At 47.0% G+C, this 20,537-nt stretch overlaps 1 protein-coding gene across 2 annotated transcripts in view; it reads left to right on the forward strand.

Annotated features, from left to right (window-relative positions):
* CLPTM1 (CLPTM1 regulator of GABA type A receptor forward trafficking) overlaps nucleotides 1–20,537 on the forward strand; it is a 32,973-nt gene continuing 12,436 nt past the window's right edge. The window contains exons 1-6 of one of the 2 annotated variants that reach the window (XM_067556504.1): nucleotides 1–113; nucleotides 578–693; nucleotides 8,733–8,856; nucleotides 11,073–11,231; nucleotides 13,237–13,354; nucleotides 18,432–18,517. In XM_067556504.1, the coding sequence (XP_067412605.1) occupies nucleotides 63–113; nucleotides 578–693; nucleotides 8,733–8,856; nucleotides 11,073–11,231; nucleotides 13,237–13,354; nucleotides 18,432–18,517 (654 nt within the window). In that variant the 5' untranslated portion in view covers nucleotides 1–62. The remainder of the gene's footprint in view (nucleotides 114–577; nucleotides 694–8,732; nucleotides 8,857–11,072; nucleotides 11,232–13,236; nucleotides 13,355–18,431; nucleotides 18,518–20,537) is intronic. The other variant, XM_067556505.1, reaches the window with a different exon arrangement.

A 20,537-nucleotide genomic window follows, 5' to 3' on the forward strand; every position in this document is an offset into this window, starting at 1 on the left:
CAGCGCGCGCAGAGCGCGCGTGCGCAGACACACACACACGGACAGAGTCAGGGCGCAGCAAGATGGCGGCGCCGGAGACGGAGGCGGCGCTTCTTGTCCCGGGCCCGGAGCAGGTAAAGGCTCGCGGCGCTGCGGAGCGGCCGCCGGCCGGGGCCCCTCAGCCTCCCTCCCCAGCCGGGCGCGGCTCCCCGGGGCCCTCTGCTCTTCCCCGCTCGGGCCGGCCCCGGCCCCGGCCCGGCTCCCTTCCCCTGCCGGGCCGGCCCCGGCTCAGCTCCCCGCCTCCTTCCTCCGTCCCTAGACCCGGCTCGGGTCGGTCCCTGGGCCCCCGCCCCCATGGTCCAGGTTCTTCAGCTGTGGGAGCCCTCAGCGTCGTCTCCCCCTGCTGGGCCCGGCTCGGGGCGCCCCCCAGCGGCCCTAAGTGGAAGCTTGGCCCGTGTAGCCAGCCCGCCTAGGGGGAAGTGCCGGAGGCTGCCCAACGTGTGGCTGTTTCCCACCAGCAGTAAGTGATGGCTTGAGACCCCGCTACCGTATACGCTGCTCACCCTCCCGCCGCCCGTCTCTGCCTCTCCTTCCAAAGCAGGTGACGAGTAACGGAACCGCCGGGGGGGACCCGGCTGCAGAGACCCAGCCGCAGAACCAGCCCCAGCAACCAGCTCCCAATGCCTGGCAAGTCATCAAAGGCGTCTTGTTCAGGTGAGTCCCGGCTGGTTCTTCTCATCAGGTTTTATACCGAAAATCTGATACTAATTTCAATTTGGCTGCCCATAGCCCTTTGCCCCAGGCTGTAGGTGCTCTGACGTTCATTACAAAGCAGCAGCAGTCTCACCCTAGATTAAAAACTGCCATTCAGTGAGGAAACATTGACCACTTAAAAACTCCCATGGCTCTGGTCTCCTGAGAAACCTCACAGCCTAGCCACCCCTGCAAGCAAGAGCAAGACACATTCTGGGCTGTGTCAAAGATATAAAGTTGGGTGTCATCTGCATACAGACAGCACTTCACCCACCAGCTCTGCCACCAGCCTCCCATCCATGCTGAATAAAACTCAAATGCTGCGGTCCCCCACATCTGAGATCTCTTGGGGCAGAACAGCATAGCCTAATCCTAACCTTCGGGTTCCTCCAGGTGGGAGGAAGAACAAAACCACCTGAACTCAGCTTTTTCCTTCTACCATGCACTGTAGTTGAGAAACGTATGCCTCATGGTCCACGATATTGAAGGCAAATGATCTAGTATTGGCACAAGCATCTAATCTTTATCCATTACTGAAAGGAGATCATTAGTCTAGTCTCTGTGATATACCCAGTTCACAGGCCTGGTTGCTAGTGGGAAGTCAGAGGCATCGAGCTACTTCAGAGTGTCTTATCACAGCTTTTCCATCATGATAACCAAAAATGAAATTTTAGATATTAGTCCATCGCTGTCAGCATCAAATGAGAGCTTTTGGGATGAGTCTGAACACATGCTTCCTTTACAGCAGTGAGTATCCTGCCCTCCTCTAAGGAGATGTTAATGTTCTCCACTAGCCTTTAGCAGCTCTGAAGGAGGAGATAAAGTATGGGTTGGGTACATAGTCAAAACTTGACTGGAGAGAGCTGCGTGTCTGTTCCCTTCAGAGATTGTCCTGCCTCTGTGACTGCAGACAGTTCTAACCAAATCTGCTCACTTTTCTTGGAAATAGGAAGGTTTCACAGCAGCCAGTGCATGGAAAGAATTTGGATTAATCAGGTTGATTGTTACCTGAAACAAATCTGCTGCTGGAGCTTTTGCAGATGTGGTAGAATCAAATTTTTTTCTTTATCTTTGCACAGGCATTACAAAAGAATTTAAAAAAAAATTGACATAGTTGATTAGATTCAGATGAGATTTCTGCTGGGGGTGATGATGACAGCAATTTAACGTTGGCTCTACTATTGTGAAGAGAAAAGAAGTAGAGAGTCAGGAGAATTAGAAATGCAGGAGGAGAAAATAAAATATAAGTCCCATAGGAACCGAAGTATCATAGGTTAAAGATTCCCATACAGCTTCATGTTGTTTAGCTCCCACAGTTAGACTTTTATAGACTCAAGTCTAGATTATCTTTCTGGGCTGGTGTAGGCCCCTTCTATACTTCTAAGTTAACTTCAGACTTTCAAGACTGGAACAAGCTTCTGTTTAAGGTGGTTTCCCAGTCTAACAGTCTTCTTAATTTAAACTTCAATCTGGAGTGGCGATCCCAGTAATTACAGGCCAGTAAGCCTAACTTCTGTACCAGGCAAATTTGTTCTTTATAGTTTCAACCAAATTATCAGAAACCTAGATGCATGTGATTTGTTGGGGAAAAATCAACATGGCTTTTGTAAAGGGAAATCATACCTCACCAATCTATTAGAATTCTTTGCAGGGGGTCAACAAACATGTGGACAAGGGTGATGTAGTGGATATAGTGTACTTAGACTTCCAGAAAGCAAGGGCTCTTAGACAAAGTAAGCAGTCATGGGGTAAGAATGAAGGTCCTCTCATGACTCAGTAATTGGTTAAAATGTAGGAAACAAAGGGTAGGAATAAATGGTCAGTTTTCAGAATGGAGGGAGGTGAATAGCAGTGTCCCCCAGGGGTCTCTACTGTGACCAGTGTTGTTCAACATTTTCATAAATGATCTGGAAAAAGGAATAAACAGTGAGGTGACAATTTGCAGACGATACAAAATTACTCCAGATAGCTAAGTCCAAAGCAGACTGCGAAGTGTTACAAAGGGATCCCACTTGACTGGGCAACAAAATGGGAGATGAAATTCAGTGTTGTCCAATGTGCATTACTTTACATTTATCAACATAATTCCAAGTATACATACAAAATGATGGGATTTAAATTAGCCATTACCACTCAAGAACGAGATCTTGGAGTCATTGTGGATAGTTCTCTGAAAACGTCCACTTGATGTTCAGCAGCAGTCAAAAATCTTAAGAACCATTAGGAAAGGGATATTTAATAAGACAGAAAATATCATAATGCCTCTTCATAAATCCATGGTACACCCATGTCTTGAATAATGTGTGCAGATCTGGTTGCCCCATCTTTAAAAAGATAGGGTTAGAAAAGGTATGGGGAAGAACAACTAAAATCTTTGAGGGTATGGAACAGCTTCCATATGAGGAGAGATTCAGAAGACTCTGGGACTTTTCAGCTTAGAAAAGTGACAACTAAGAGGGGATACGATAGAGATCTATAAAATCTTGCCTGGCGTGGGGAAAGTGAATAAGGATGAGTTATTTACTCATTCACATAACACACGAACTAGCAGTCACCCAATGAAATTAATAGGCAGCAGATTTAAAACAAACAAAAGGAAATCCTTCTTCACACAATGCACAGTCAACCCGTGGAACTTGTTGCTAAGGAATGTTGTGAAAGCCAAAACTATAACAGGATTAAAAAGAGAACTAGATAAATTAATTAAGGATAGATCTATCAATGGCTATTAGCCAGGATGATCAGGGATGCAGCCCCATGCTGTGAGTGTCCCTAGCCTCTGTTTGCCAGAAGCTGGGAGTGGACAAACGGGATGGATCACTCAGTGATTGCCTGCTCTTTTCATTTCTTCTGAAGCACCTGGCATTGGCCACTGTTGGAAGACAAGATGCTGGGCTAGATGGATCATTGGTCTGACCCAGTATGGCTGTTCTTATGGGCAGTCTTTCTGGGCTGGAACAAATTGTCTAATCTGGGCAGACTTTTGCCTAAAGCAGACTAAGCCTTCTATAGCTGGGACAGACCCCTGTCTGACCCAAGTTCCGAGACCAGACTGGCTTTTTCCAACCTGGGGCAAGTGTCATAGCTCCTAAATCTTGTCCCCACTAAACTGCAGCCATCCAGCAATTGCTGACTGTGATGGACCACTCCATCCTAGGCGGTCCTTCTCACTTTGTCTGTCTTGGGCCATCCAGAAATCCTGGTGAGGACTAAGCAAGAGAAGACAGCATCTGGAGCTGCTGGGCTGATAGCTGATGACAGAAGATCACTGTAAAATCCTACTGTACCCCTGATGGAATAGTCCATTGGCAGTGCACTAATGTCCATCCACAGCCCGCTGGAAGTGCTCAGGTTCCTCTCACATGTGAGAATGCGCCATCAAAACAGGCCTCTCATCCTGACAGGAGAGATGGGACCTGATCTCAAACCACAGGAGGCAGTGATCATTACATGACATAGATACAATATCCAACTTCTAATCCAGAGTAGGGCCAGCCGTCCCAGCTTAGTTTGCAGCCACTTGGGTGGATGACTGGTGGCCATGGGATTCTGAGCCAACTCAGAAGATTTTATTCATGTGGATCTTAGTCACCAAACTTCATCAGCCTTTGTCTTTCCAACCCCACAGGGAACTTGATCAGCTCCCTCAGCGACGACATGGTGCAGCAAGGCTGTCATTACAATTGCCCTAACCCTGTCTTTAGCCCAGGTCTTGCATACCCCACAAACACATTTTGTCAGATCTGGTATTGGGGCAAGAGGCCTTGCATGCTTCAGGCCAAAGGTAAACAGCACTGTCGTCCCATCTCCCTGACAATCTCTTCTTTGGTTCTTACTGCAACGTGTACCCAATTTGTGACATCTGCACCAAAACCATCCTGACAGCGTTGTTCAGCCAAACTTGTACCAAGTCAGGGGACTCATCCTTTGTCAGATCATGGCTGGCCAATGTTTGAGTCCTTGCTGACCTTGCATTGAACAACATGAAGCAAAGACCAAGATTCTTGTCTGACTCATGCAGATTACAGGAGAAACCAACAGCCCACGAAAACTGGATTTCACTCTGTTATTTATATTGCAGAAGTGTCATGGGGCTGTACAAACGTAAGAGATTCCATTTGTATCTCTGGAGGATATTAAACAGAAGCTCCTGAAGTTAGACATTTTTAAAACAGTGGGTCCAGGTAACTTGCATCCAAGAATTTGAAGAGAGCTAGGTAAGGAGCTTGCTGGACTGAAGGAAGAAAGAATAACGCAGGCCATACTTACAGGATGGGGGACTCTATCCTGGGTAGTGCTGACTCTGAAACAGGTTTGGGGGGTTGCGGTGGAGAATCAGCTGACATGAGTTCCTAGTGTGACGGTGTGTCTAAAAGAGCTAATGTGATCCTGGGATGCATAATTGGGAATCTCAAGTAGCAGTAGAGGTTCTTTTACTTCTGTATTTGGCACTGGTGTGATTGCTGCTGGAATGCTGTGTCTAGTTCAGGTGTCCATAATTCAAGAAGGACAGTGATAAATTGGAGAGGGGTCAGAGAAGAGTCAGGAGAAAGATTCAAGGATTAGAAAATGTCTTATAATTAGAGACTCAAGGGAGCCCAATCTATTTAGCTTAATAAAGAGACAGTTAAGGGGTGACTTGCTTAGTCTAGAAGTATCTATGTGGGTAACAAATATCTAATAATGGTCTCTTCAATCTAGCAGAGACAGGTCTAACATGATCCAATGGCTGGAAATTGAAGCTAGACAAATTCGGACTGGAACAGTGAGAGTAATTAACCATTGGAACAATATACCAAGGGTTATGGCTCTCTGTCATTGACAATTTTAAAATCAGGATTGGGTGTTTTTCTAAAACCTCAGCCCTAGAATTACTTTGGGGCAGCCCTCTGGCCTGTGTAATGCAGAAGGTCAGATTAGATGATCACAGTGGTCCCTTCTGGCCTTGGGAACAAGGAGTCTCCCTGCCCCCAGAGAGCTTACAATCAGACATGACACAACAAGCGGGGTCCACAAACGGATGGGGCACCGGTGAGACAGTTCTGATCAGCAGGAGGAGCAGTGGTCACAGCTGCTGTTTTCCTCTTGTACAAATTCCCTTTGTGCTTTGCCTTGTCCTGCTAAAACCCACAGGCTTGAGTCCTTCACTTGCTCTCCACCCTAGCCCTGGGCCTCTGTGTATCCAGCACATGGCAGCGTTGTGCTCCCCTCTCAGCCTTCTCAAGGTGGCTGTCATGGCTATAGGGGACAGCCAAATAAGGACCTTCATGAGACGCTGCAGGGTGCAAACTCCCCTGTGGCTTCCACTGCCTTTCCCTTGCTAAGGAGCTCTCCCTCATTCTCCCCATAAACCCTTCTGAGCCTCATAGGCCCTTCATGCCCTAGCCTTCCATCTACAGAACACCCATCCTCATCAAAATAAGCCATCTCCCCATGCCACTCTTTTCAAAAAGGAGAGAAATATTTTTTCCCTGATGCCCTCACCCAGGATCATGCTCTTACTCTTGGGGTGCTCTCGCTTTTCTCCGTTTCGGCAGACTCTCCTCAGGAGTGATCAGAACCCAGCCTCCTGCCCGTGGGCCAGGAAAAAGAGTCGTTGAGACAGCAGAGAGAATTAAATCATCGAATCCCTGGATTTTTCAGGAGAGCAAAGGGGCCAAAACAAACCGATCTTTTCTAGTAGCAGGGGTACAGGGCTTGGACGGTTGTTCCATACATGGGCCAGGCTGGCATGTGGAACAGTAGAGGCTCTCAGGGCATGTCTACACTGCGATAAAAGACCCATGGCACATCTGCCACTTGCGTGAGTCAGCTCGTGGGCCTGCGCTGCCAGGCTATAAAACTGAAGTGTAGACATTTGAGATTGGGCTGGAGCCTGGGCTCTGGTACCCCATGGGGAGGAGGGTCTCAGAGCCCAGGCTCCAGCACAAGTCTACACGGCTATTTTTAGCCCCATAGCTTGAGACCACGAGCCCGCGCCAGCTGACCTGAATTCTGGGATGTGGTGTTGTGGGATTTTTGGTGTGGTGTGGGTGTACCCTGAGGCTTACATTGTGGCAAAGGAAGGGTGGGGAGAGCGGGTAAGGTGAGAGTGGAGCAGAGGCCTGGAAGGACAAGGGTGAAAGTTTCCCTTCAATAGAGCAGGGGTGAGAATCCAGCCCAGTGACTTGGAGGCGGCTCACTTGGGCTGGTCGGATAAAGAAGATGAGCTTGAAATGTGGCCCATGCTGTAGATGTGAGGCTTGCAGGACACCAATTTCAGCCTGCACATTCAGTGCCTGAAATGTCCTACTCTCTGGTTTCTGTACCCTTAGCCACAAAAGAAAACTAGTTATAAAATATGTTAAATTCACTAGAAAATAAATTCCTACCTGTGTAGTCTTCAGTGTAGCTATTGACTGTGGCACTTAGTATTGTAACTGCGTTAAGCAAGGCATTCTGGCATGCCTGTGTGGTACTGAACCTTGAAAGGATTAGAACTGTTAACTTTTCAATTTATTAATGCAACTTAGCCTGCAGAAGGGCTGTTGGTGAGGACTTTCCACTTGTAAATGTGCAACGCTTACAGTTAGCTATTTCAGAGTTAAGTGTACAAAATCCATTGTAATATCTACTTGGCATGCCCTCTCAGAGTTCAAAGGGCTGATTCACGTTGCTTGATAAGCTGTAGTTCAAAAGGAATTATTTTGAGGAAGTTCTCTGGCCTGTGCCGTACAGGAGGTCAGACTAACTGATCACAGCGCTCCCTTCTTTGGATCTAGGAATCTACTTATGTAGGGATCCAGTACTGCAGATTTCTCTGTGTGATTAAGGCTTCTGTCAGTCCCTGGCCAGTGTTGCTATAGTTTATTTTCAGGCATCAGCTCAGCCTTCCATAGGTGCATTTAGGATTGGAGTACTTACCGAAAAGCTGACTTCTACTGCCAACTTCTGTGGTCTGTGCATTGCAGTGAATTCTCACTTACTCTGTTATCACCTTGCTCTGTTGAATTGTGTGAGAATTTAGTGGGCGTGTCTGTTGCTTTTTCAAGGAATATGTGGACTGCCGGAGAGGTTTGTTAATGCAGAGTTCAGGTTGCCCAGTGACTGCTGCCTTTGCCCCTTCCAGAATATGGGGGAAAACTAAACTTAAACCTCTGAAAAGCAGGAACTGTGGATGTAGTCCATCCTTCAGGTTCCGGTAGGACATGAAGCAGCCTTCATTCTACTTTAAGTTGTTTCGCAGTGAATTTCCGTTGGTCTTATTTTGACATGAGGGTGGCAGCAGTGAAGGGGTTATGACTGAGGGGCACCTATGGGGGTGGGGTAGATGGGGGGCCTCCTGCTGGGCACACCTTGCTGCTTCTCAGCTGTTATCTCTGCCCCACCCCTCCATGCCCATGGTAGAACTAGAAGGGCCAGAAGGAGGAGGGAAAATGGTAGCAGAGGAGCTGTGAAGAGCCCATCTACTAGCTAGAGACGGCGGGGGGAGGAGACATTTGAGAGCCCCTATTGGCGCCTAGTGTAGGGGTACGTGTTCTGCACACCCATATGCAGATTAGAAGGCTCACAGAGATGTGAAATGGCCCATTCATCTCAATAAGTGTTCTCTCCACTCTGCCGACCTAGCACTGTGCACCTATGGCATGCACTGAGTATACTTGGTTTTAGATTCCAGCCCAGACCTAGTCAGTTTTTCCTAATGTGGCTAGGCAAGAGTCTGCAACCCTAAACTGGCATAGAACCAGTCTCTCCTGGCTGGGCCTCTTGTGCCCACAGGGTAAAAGTCTGAAAAAGTCAAGTGACTGAAAGCAGTGGCCTGAGAGAAACAGTGACAGCCTCTTCTTTCCAGAGCTGTCTGGCTGTACAGCGAGCACAATCCTCCTGACAGATCTGTGATTGCTTTAGTTGAAGGCTTGGTGTATGGGGCTTCTGTTATGTGATTAAGGGAGCGTTTGGCTGTGGCAGGAGGGATTGGGTAAAAGGTCAGTGTGAATTCACTCCCCCTCTTTCTTCCATAGGATCTTTATCATCTGGGCCATCAGCAGTTGGTTCCGCCGTGGACCGGCACCACAGGATCAGACCAGCGCTGGCGGAGCATCCCACATTCCAAGCCGCAATCTTTTCCCTAAAGACACTTTAATGGTAATGGTGAAAGGAGCAGGCCTGGTAGCTGACCCAGGTTCTGAGTAGGGCTAGCGTCTGCAGCTGCATGGGTATCGAACAGTTGTTACGGCTGGTCTCAGCTGTAGGGCAAATGCCTCCTGTGGTCCAGGCGTTGGTATCCTCTTGTCCCAGAAGGAAAGTAATCGGTGCTTGGGGCAGCACACTGGGACTAGAACTCTGGAAAGTGAACCCTGCACTACCACTGTGTGACCGTGCGTGAGTCATGGCACCTCAGTGCCTCAGTTTCCCTACTTGGAAATTGGTACTATTTCCCAGGGATTACGAGACTGAATTAATCAATGTACCTGACACAGGATGAAATTGTCAAAATGCTCTAGAAGGGCAATGCATTGGCTCCTATATTGCACAGGATTGCAGAATCCACCCTGTAACATAGACTTGTGCCAAAATCTCAGCTTTCATTTAAAAAAACCCTCTAGCCCTTGTGGTTGTGAAAATAACCTTGAAAAGGTGAATGATGCAACGGAAGGGAAGGGGCTGATTCTGGGGAGGGTGACATGGTTGGGAGAGAACCTTTCTGGGAGGAGTTTGGGAGAAAAGAGCTGTTTGGGGGGGGTTGTACTTTGGTACATTTAATTCTGTGCAGCTGGTGAATTCCGGAGGTAAGGGCGGTTCTTCAGTATATTCTGACAGGCCTGGATTCAGGCTCAGTTCTGTGAGCCCAGTTCCAGTTCCCACTGGGATTTTGCCAGAGATGGAATCTCGAGCCGGGGCGTTCATTTCCCCTCCTTCTGCTCCCAAGCGTGCCTCCAATTCCCAGCCTGCTGCATAGTTACTGCTCCTCTCTCTCCATATTGGGCTTCTCCTGGGGCAAGGGCCCTTCCTGAGCAGCCTTTTTTCCTTTGTGCTGAAGCTTTGGTGTGGACTCGGTAGGGCCTTGCCCCTAACCCACTACTCCACGGTGCAGCTGAAGCAAGGTGCTCATTTGTTGTCTGTTTTCTTAACTTTAAAAGGGACCGGGTAACATTAGTGCATTTCCCACTGTGGGTTGGCTCGCTCACATTTGGAGTCTGTTACTAGACAGTGTCCTAAGCATGTAGATTTGCAGCAGTTCTTCAGAGTGACACTGTGGCCTCATTGAGCATAGATGGATCTGTCACATCACAGAATTTATTCCATGTTCTCTGTCTTAGGCTTGGTCTACACTACAATTTTACATCGGTATGGCTGCCTGACTTGGGGGTGTGAAAAATCCACACCCCTGAGAGATGTAGCTATATTGATCTAATCCCACTGTAGACAATGCCAGGCCTAGCTACCATCTCTCAGGGAGGTGGGTTACCTATGCCGATGGGAGAATCCCTCCCATCGGCAAAGGTAGTGTCTACCCTGAAGCACTGCTGTGTTTCACTTAGAAGCCTGTAAGGCAGGGGTCCCCAAACTGTGGGGCGTGCCTCTCTAAAAGGGTGTAGAGAATCATTTGGATGGGGAGGGAGCGCCACACAGGTTGTCTTTGCTCCTGTGGGGATGTGGACAGAGTCAATTATGGATAAAGGGGAGTGCAACATAAAAAGTTTGGGGACACTACCTTAAGGCTTGTCTACATGGGAAAACTTTGCAGTTGTACAGATATAATTGAACCTCTATACCTATACCAGTGTAACTCCCTGTGCAGACACTCTTATTCAGGAGTATTCCTTAGTGATTGCATAGCTAACCTGCTCAGCTTACAGACATACAGCTGTTTTCCTTGCAAACTCATTGTGGGATCTGAGAGTCAAGCTGGGGTCTTTCTGGCTCAGTAATAAAGATCCTGCAGGCAATTAAACTTATGCAACCCTGTTGCCCTGCCTGGATCGCATCACTATGACAGAGGGCAGGACTTGGTAGTTTGGCATGCGGCTAGAGATCCTGATGACATGAGCCATAACAGACTCATGTTCCCCTCTCATTGCCGTGCTGTCTCTGCAAGGTTAACAGGAGTCAAAAGCAGGAGAAACTTACTTTAGCTGACAGTTCTGACACTGTTCCCATGTGAGTCAGAAGGGGCTGCTTGTCAGAGCAGAACCGCATGTCAAAGGTAAGTAAAACAGCATTTCTGTTGGCATCCCATCCAGGGTTATGTAACTGTTCCTGGCTGATGGTCCCCCTTCACGTATCCCCCTTCAGTATTTTAATGCCACCATCACGCTGCGCTGCCTGCCAGAAGCAACCCTCCTCTCTTCTCCTTGCAGGATCTTCACGTGTATGTCTCAGAGCATGAGCACTTCACAGATTTTAATGTCACCTCAGCACTGTTTTGGGAGCAACAGGATCTTGTCTATGGTGACTGGACCAGTGGTGAGAATGCAGATGGGTGCTATGAACATTATGCAGAGTTAGACATTCCTGAGGTTAGTACGTAACTCTGATTTCTCTTTTCCTAGGTGATTTTTCTCCTGACGCTGGATAATGGGCCATAGAATGGAGCACTGAACTGGAGATGAGTTATTTTCTCCCCTTTTTTGCCCTGTGTCCTTTTTCTTTTAAAGCCTCAGATGAAATGCTTAGGCTAAGGCATTGCAGGCTTCCCCTCTGCAGCTTTCAGGGATCTTAGAGTGACTGATCTTTCCATAACTAAGGTTTCACTGGCTTTCCATGGCAAGCCTGAGTTTCACTTGCCTGACTCTGCCAGCAGTAAAACCCCCTGCTTATGATGTCCTTTCTGTGCTTGTTTTCCAGAACAGGAGTCAGATGCTGAGGTACCGGCACAAGGCATTGGTCAGATAGCCACCTAGCAAAACCAGCCCCATTTCCTTGTTTGCAAATGAGTGTTGTCTTTGGGTGGCTGGCAAGCTGCAGCTCGGCCAGTAATGGAGAAGTGTAGAATGTCTCATTTTATTCAGATCCCCTCAAACCCAGTCTTCTCTCTCTGCCCATACTGCCCCTCGTGTCCCATCCACCACAACTTCCTTCTCTGACTCCTTGCTCCCCCTGGTCTGTTCAAAATGTCACTGCTGAGATCGCTTTCCTGGTGCGTCAGTCAAACCACATTACTCTCCCTCTATCATTTGGTCCACTGGCTCCCCCTTTTGCCTCACACCAGACTTCCGCTACTTGCTGTCACTTTTCAGGTCCTGCCTCCTATCTGTTACTGTTGGCAATCAAGTGGTCCCCTGCCGCTCCTCCAGCAGCGTCTGCCTCAACAGCCCGCTTGCCTGCGTGTCATAATGCTTGCTTCTGGGCCATACGTAGGCATGGCGCAACCCCTCTAAACCAGTCTGTAAAGCCATTACCCAAGCCTTCTCCGAATCCTTCCTAAAGACCCACTGCTGCAGGAAACCGCCAGCTGTAATGGCCAGATAGATGGCCCTGGGGGTTTACCGAGGCCTGGCTTGGTTGCTTTTTTTTTTAAACATATAAATATGTTTAAAAATTGTTTTTTTAAATGGAGCCACTGAGTGGGCTGGATTGGGCTGGGCTGTGGGTGGAACCAATGATAAGGCTTGGTTGTGGGTGGAGCCATGTGATCCTATCACTGGTCTCAACCTCTCACCCCCATTCTTTCCTTTTCTTTTATGCCCACTTGGTCTTGTCTGCTATTAAACTGCACGTTTTTCAGAGCATCCGTGTCTGCATGGCACCCACGCAATGGGGCTTCATCTCAGTCAGGCCCTATGGTGTTACTGTAATACAAATAATCAGTCTGGGGAATGGCCTTATTCATCCGTCATGTGGGCTCATCTCATGAGTAACCCCAAAAGCTTTAGTGCATTGCAGCCTCTGTATGGTTGAGTGGGCTCCTGCCTTACTCATGGCCAGACACAGTGCATTAGTTCGTGATTAGACAAGTAGCATTCAGAGAGCTGCTATTTCCCACTGTTCAGACACATTATGCAAATGTTATGCACAGAACTAGTTTATGGACAAGGCAGTCCTTTGTGCTGGGTTTGTACAGCACCTAGCACAACAGGGTCCTGGTCCATGACTGGGACTCCTTGGCACTATGGTTATACAAATAAAAAATAACTTCTAGACTGAAATAAGGAAACTGTGGCACTTACATGGACAGAGCAAAGGTTGTGTGAAGATGAAGCTTTGTTTAGAATTGTAGATATCTATAAATCTAATTATAAAGCCAGTGTCCTGAAGTTCCCCTCGTATGAGCCCTGTGTGTTAAGAATTCACATTGCCCAGGGAATATCCATATCACTTTGGATTGGCCAGTAGGCTGACTGGTGTGTAATGGGTGCTATTAGCCTTCCTCTTCTGGATGTACCATGTGCCTCGGAGTGATCCTGATGGGCACAGTGCATTTCTTGATGCAGACTGCTCTCATAGTCTCGGGCAATGCTCTTCCTGGTTTTCCAGTGCAGGGAATGAGGAGACTAACTGTACTGTTGGTGTGTGTGATTTCAGAGTGTGCAGCATAATGGCTCCATGTATGTCCACGTGTATTTTACGAAGAGTGGCTTCCATCCAGATCCCAAACAGAAGAACCTGTACAGAAGACTTGCTACAGTTCACACATCACGAAGTAAGGCGACTCCTGCTAGCATGGGTGGTGGGGTTCAAGTTTTCGATGACTTTCTTCTGAAGCATCAGGGTTGCTGATGGCTGGAGATGGGATATTGGCCAGGGTGGGCCAAGGCTCTGAGGTGGCTTCCTTTCTCAGTGCTTGGCTGGCTGGTTCTTGCTCACGTGCCCAGGGTTGAATTGATGGCCATATGTGGGGTCAAGAAGGAATTTTCCCCCAGGTCAGGGTTGCAGTGACGTTGGGTTTTTTTTTGCTTTCCTCTGCAGCATGTGGGGGCTGGTCACTTGTCAAGATTATCAGGGTGTATCTCACGTAATCATTTCCCTGCCGTTGCGGGGTTGGGCGCTAGTGCTCCTTAGTCCCTCCTATTCTCTGCCTGTGGCACATAATAGTCTAGTCTCCTATGGGCTGTAATGCTTAACTCTAATTTAGGTGGTTGGGTTTAGCTTGTGGGTGCTGGGTGCTGTTGATGACCTGTGATATACAGGAGGTCAGACTAGATGATCTGGTGGTCCCTTCTAGCCTTAAACTCCATGGCTGTCTATGATTATGTATGTGGGGCTTGAGCAGAGCATGATAAATGGTGTCATAGTATGGAAGTGTGCTAGGACTAGAAGCAGTAACTGAGAGGCTACCATACTGCCATGTTGGTTTGATGTACAGTTTGTGCCTTGCTGATTCTAACGAAGGGCTTATCTCCATGGTGAGGTAGTGCACGGCAAGCCATGGTGTGATTCTACCGCAGTGGTTCTCAAACTTATTTAATCGCGCCTCCTTTGTGTCTGTGGTAGTTTGTCTCCACCCCCTCCGTTTCTGGGCACTCAGCCAGCAGCTGCTGCTCTCCAGCTGTCCAGCTCTGAAGACCCAGCTAAAACAGTGTGGCAAACCCTGGCATCGGTAGCACCAACTTGTTAGCAGGCAGACAAATATGTCCTTGAAAAGGAATCTGAATTCCTTTTCTCCCACCTTCCACCCAATTCCATGGTTGTGGACGCTGTCAATTCCCATGGTCGACAACACCAGTCCAGGGCTACCCCCTATAACAGAGATTAGAAGCACCTCTTCAGTAGGAAGGCATATTCCTCGGCCACTTTACCGTTCTGTATTGCCAACTATCAGGCGCTCACAGCCAAGTATGACTAGACAAATGACGACAAACTTAATGATTTTATTGATAAACTGCCAGAGGCACATTAGGAGACTTTAAAGCCGTCATATAGGTGGGGTGACCATCAGCAAAAACATCGCTGCAGTTGGCCCTTGACGCTGCTGGCACGGTAGCTACGTTCATCTCCATGGGCATCGTGTCTCCACTTGTCGGGATTCCTGAAAGAGGTGCAGTCTACAGTGGAAGATCTTCTCTAGGAGGGCATGAAGCTCTTTGCTGAAAAGACTGACACCTCCCTTCATACCCTGAAGGATTCCAGGGCTGCCCTCAGTTCACTGGGAATCTACACACAGGCTAAAGAGATGTTTTAGTCCCAGCATAGACCGTATGCGGCTCAATAACAACCTCAGTGCCATTATGAACTGCAAAAGAAGAAAAGGAAATTCCCGAAACGCAAGCTATCTTATCCGCAAATCTTGTCCCACCCCCCTGCATCTAAGCACTACTTATGATGGGCAGCTCGAGGCGCCGCAAGACCACTCTCCACGACTAACACAACTGACCATGGTTGTATACCCATTTGGCCACCGATTGGCAGCATTCCAACAGTGCCTGGGAACTCATAACGTTGGACTGATGGGTTTTAGAAATCGTCCGATCCGAGTACTCCATCCGTTTCACCGCCATACCCCCTCCACAGCACCCTTCCCTGTCCCTCTTCAGGGACCCTTCTCACGAGAGTTTACTATACCAGGAGATTGCTTCCTCCAGTTAGGAGCCATAGAACCTGTACCTCAACATCTACGAGGCAAGGGGTTCTGCTCTCATTACTTTCTAATACTCAAATGGGCGAGAGGTTGGAGACCCATCCTGGACCGCAGAGCTCTCAACAAGTTTAAGGCTCAAGTTCAAGACTTTATCGCCGATCATTTTGGCATTGGAACAGGGAGACTGGTTTTCAGCCCTTGACCTCCAGGAGACCTCCTTTCACATCTCGATCCTACCAGCTCTCAGTTGATTTCTCAGGTCCACCCTGGGACATGACCATTACCAATATAGAGTCCTCCTCATCAGCCCCGAGAGCGTTTTCCAAAGTTCTCTCATTGGTAGCCTCTCATTGATGCTCGCAAGGGATAATGATTTACCTATACCTGGACATTTGTCTCCTCAGAGCCTTATCTCTCCAGGAGGCTCAACAAGTCGTCGACACTGATACGCTTGTTCACAGAACTGGGTTTATGGATCAACACCCAGAAGCCAACCCTCACTCCAGTGCAACACCTGGAATTCATAGGGGCCGACCTCAACTCCCTGCAGGCCAAAGCCCTCCTACCTCAATGCAGATTCACTTATAGACGCCGTTCAATGCAGTCCACAGATACCAGCCAGACTCTGTGTCCAGCTCTTGGGACACATGGCAGCAGGCACAGCGGTGATACCACACGCCAGACTCCATATGCGCTATCTCCATCTATGGTTCAGTTCGGTTTACAGACCGAACAGGAACAGGCTGGTCAAACCCCTGTCACTACCCTCCAGGATCACTCCTTAAACTGGTGGAAGGTCCTGATCAATGTACGCAAAGGGATCCCCTTCTCAGACGACATCTTTGTTGCTCCTCACCACCAGTGCATCACACAGAGGGTAGGGCATGCATCTAAACAGCCTCACGACACAAGGCAAATGGTCACCTATGGAGGTATCCCTCCACATCAATTTTCTCAAGCTGAGAGTGGTCAGGAATGCCTGTGCCCATTTCCTCCCACTGATTGTGGGATCACACACAAAGTTCCTTACAGACAACATAGATTGCATGTACTACATCAACCAACGGAGAGATCCGGTTCGCCCTCCGGTGCACAGAGGCAATGAGATTATGGGAACTGGTGCCACAACGTCACTTTGTCTGTGGCTTACCTCCCAGGCACGCAGAACTCTAGTGGCCAGTCTGTTGCAAATTCCCACATGATTACGAGTGGGAGATTCACCCATCAGTACTCCACGACTTACTCACATTATGGGGAACACTATTCACAGACCATTGGAGCACCTTACCAAGGTTTTTGGTTGGATTCTCCTTCACTGATTCTTTTTAAATCAAGACTGGAATTAATTCAAGCGCATCCTATGGCCCATGTTATACAGGAGGTCAACTAGAGATCATTGGTCCCTTCTGATCTTAAACTCCATTGATCTATTTGTATTATACAAATTTGAATAAATGCTCTTTGGAAAGGGACATGTTTGTTTTAAAAAAAAAAAATCTTTGATCAGATGGGCATGTGCAGGTCAGGTTCTGGAGAATGGTAAGAGAAACACTTATTTCTGAGAAGTCGTGGAGAAGTTGGGGGTGATCCTAGAGCATTGCAGAAAAGCAATGCAGTATGAATCAGAAGTGGGCGGGTGCAATTTTGTGTTGGAAAGGATGATGCTGCATAGGGTGGAAAAGTGGTTGTCTTTTTTGTATGTATTGTGAAGCTAGTCATGCGAGCATAATCTCAGTGAGGTTTCTAGAAATCTCCACAGTGTGTGTCTTTCAGTGACTATCTGAAATATGCAAGGCTGTTACTGAGCCCGGGTCTACACTTACCTGGAGATTCAGCAGCAGTCGACAGGAGTTACGCAAGCTAAGCAGAGTAGCTTGCGTAACTCCCGTCAACTGCTGTGCTTCCCTTCTGCGTGTCGTCTTCACTGCAACGTGCCACTTGAGGGGGTGGTTTACTAGCGTCGACTTCCTGATCGGGTCTATACTGACTGCTCAATCGATCCAGAAAGATCAATCTGACAGCAGTGACTTTGCCACCATCAGTATAGATAGACCCCAAGTTAAATTTAAAGCCAGACGGTTTTAAATCAGAAGTAAGGCACAAATTTAACAAGGAGGTGATTAACCATGGGTAAAAACTGCCAAGGGAAATGGCAGCTTCTCCAGCTAGCTGTCTTTGTGGAAAATGTGCTTTAGTCACACTATCGGGCTTGATGAAGGGGTCACATGGTGAAATCCTATATGATACAGGAGGTCAGACTGGATGACCTGATGATCCCTTCTGGCTGATTCAGGAGAGCAGCCCTGCGTTCACGTGCCAAAAGCGACTCCGCAGAGTTACTACTGCTTGTCCATTTCCGAAGTGTGGGATCCATACATGCAGTTCAGAGGAGAAGGGCCTGTACCCTGTAGTAAATAGGTCTGAGACTGTTGCTCATCCACATGCCGCCTCTGTGGATCCTCTTGCTGGGATTTCTGCATTGGCGGAAGGAGCTGAAGAGTAATTGGGTCCCTGCACAAGGGGGGAGGTGGGTGCATCTGTAGCCCTAATGGCTACTGTTTGCTGGGAGTCTCTGGGTTTACACACCATGAGGGTTGTTGTCCCAAGAGTCTGGGTCTATGTGACCCATCATCTCAGAGAAGTAACCATAACTATGATAAGTTATTTTGTCCCCATCGGATGTATGAACATGCTTGCTTTTCTTGCATTTAATTTACTGGGCCTATACAATATAATAGAGGGGTTTGGGGCCTTGAATAAAGATTTTTAATGTTTGTATAAATCTAAACCCTACGTGCCCTCTACCCCAGTAGCTTGCTAGCAGTGGTGGAAATCTGAGGTCTCTGACTCTCCAGGGAAGTATTCATAGCAAAGGAGTAGTTCCTTGTGCTGGCTAATTTAGGCAGCAGCATTGATGTTTGCTACATGTTTAATAACTTTCCTGCCATTGCAGCTGAGTCTGGGAAAGGAGGCCAGAAGAGGGGTGTTATGAAATAGGGATAGGTTAATTTTATCGGCTTGAACAAAGGATTTCAGGAAGTGCCAAGAACTGATCCTAACTTTGTCCCAACTTGTGGGCTCAGGAGAAGCAGGGAGATGCTACATGAAGTGGATCTGTTTTGTCCTCCTGCAGAGAGTGTTACTGATAAGTGGGAAGAGTTCAGCCTTACTCACCTGTGCCTGTCTGTCTCTTTCCTTCTAGTGATAAATAAATATAAACGTCGACGGTTCCAGAAAACCAAGAATCTTCTGACAGGGGAGACGGATGCAGATCCAGAAATGATAAAGGTAACTCACTGCTTTCCTCATGCAGCGAGGCCCTGGCTTCTTTCTCTCCTCTACTTCCACATCCAGGTGCGTCTTGGCTAGGAGAATGATAGCAGGGACTTTGTGCTTGGAGAGATGTTTAGGTTTTGCTGACACTGCTTTTGCAGTTGGACACTAACTTCCACTTCCAGAGAGTAGGATAAATGTTCAGGATCTCTGCTTGGGTAGGGTGTTCGAAAGATTACACCGACCTACATCATCTCATAGGGAGGCTGGGAAGCAAATTGTCTTGTAAAACGCATGATAGACATTTCAAAGTATAACTAAACTCCCCAGCAGAACCTGGGCAGCTGCAGAATCTGCCATATCCCATGTGTCATTCCCCCCAGGAATCAGCAACTTTGCTACAAGTTGGATTGTTGCATATCAAAGCCATTTAAATCACCAATTTTAATCAGCAAGCAAGAAACCTTCGTTTAAGTTATTAATTTTAGTTTTTCTGGATAAAGATTGAATCACATTGGTTGGGAATTGCCAACCAGTTTACGCTAAATTTGGTACGTTTGGCTAACTAGGAGGATACACTAAATCTATACACACGTATTTAAGCAATTGTATAGCTTAACATACGTTTTATTCAGATTCTTAACTTACACTTTTTGTTGTGTTCAGAAGCAAACATAATAAGAGATGCTTTGTTCATTACTTACTAAATTACTTTTTTACTCATGATTTACTCATGATTTAAAATGCACAAAACCAACATTTCAAACTAATTGTTGTCATTTTTTAAATAAAACCACCTTAAATGTGCTGAATACATAAGGAAAAAAGTAAATGTATCTAAACATGTGTTTTGTGTTTAAAACTGATTTATTCAACAGAGGAAGTATAAGTATTATTATGACTATGTAATTAGTGACTTGAACTGATTGCTTCTGGCCATCATACTCTTCAGAATTTTAGAACTAGTAGATTTCATCCTTTCACCTTCTCATTTTTATTCATAGATTGGAAGAGGAAAAACAAGCTTTCCTGTTTTTTCAACTCCCAATTGGTTTCTTAAATTTGAAAGAACTAGTCATTGAAACTGAATTAGCTAAATAAACTTAGGCAAAGGAAAATATTCCCTCTGCACCTGCAGAGGTGGCCACTGTTGTCATAAGCTGGTTTAGCACTTCAACAGACTCTGGTTCAGGTGCTTAGTCAGGGACTTCCATCATTTCAGTGGCTTGACTTTCTTTAAAATTTTGACAGCAAACATACTACTCAATATTTTTCATTGAATGTAAATTTAGATCTTAATATAGGCTGTCATCATTTCAAATTTCATTTTAAATATTTTTATGTTTAAAAAGAAAAAAAAAAATTAAGAAATCAGATGTGAGGGTTTTTTTAATCATCTCTGTATCCCTTTATTTGCTCTGGATTAATGCCTGCCCCTGGCTTGCATTGTCCCTGCTTCTCTGACCATTGGGAAGTAGAACTTCTTCCCTGCCGAGCTGAAGTCCAGGATGTTCCCTGATGTTTGTTGGTTTACCCCCCTTGATCCTTGGTACTGCAGAGATGTTTTAGTGGCATTCTCCTGCCTACCCAGGATACTTCATTGCACCTTCTCTTTAATGAACTGTTACCTTGTTCTGTCTCTGATGTATTGATACAAGGTTTTCCTTCATCTCTTTATATGACAATTGCACTGGGGGACTCTGACCTCCCTGGCTCTATTTCAGCTACCTTTTCCTGCTCTCATACATGTGCTGCTGCTGTATCACTTCCCCTTCTCCATCTCCTGTGGAACTCCCTTCTTCCCTTCAGCTTTCTAATCTGTGACATAGCAGTCTGTGACTGAAGAGCCGGGCCCAAGGCAGAGCTCTGTTAAACGTTAACTCAGAAAGGGAGCCCATTTAAACCCTCTGTTAAAAATTATACAAATCTGAGAATGGTAAAGAAGGAGAAACCAGCTACAGCAGGCTTCTTCCTGCCCTTGTATTGCAAAATGCAGGTGTTCTCTCCCCAAGGGCATGTGTTGATGTTTTGAGTG

The sequence above is a fragment of the Emydura macquarii genome, unplaced genomic scaffold, assembly GCF_026122565.2.
Source record: "Emydura macquarii macquarii isolate MOO-44397 ecotype Brisbane River unplaced genomic scaffold, CSIRO-AGI_Emac_v2 contig_1790, whole genome shotgun sequence".
Taxonomy (NCBI): Eukaryota; Metazoa; Chordata; order Testudines; family Chelidae; genus Emydura; species Emydura macquarii.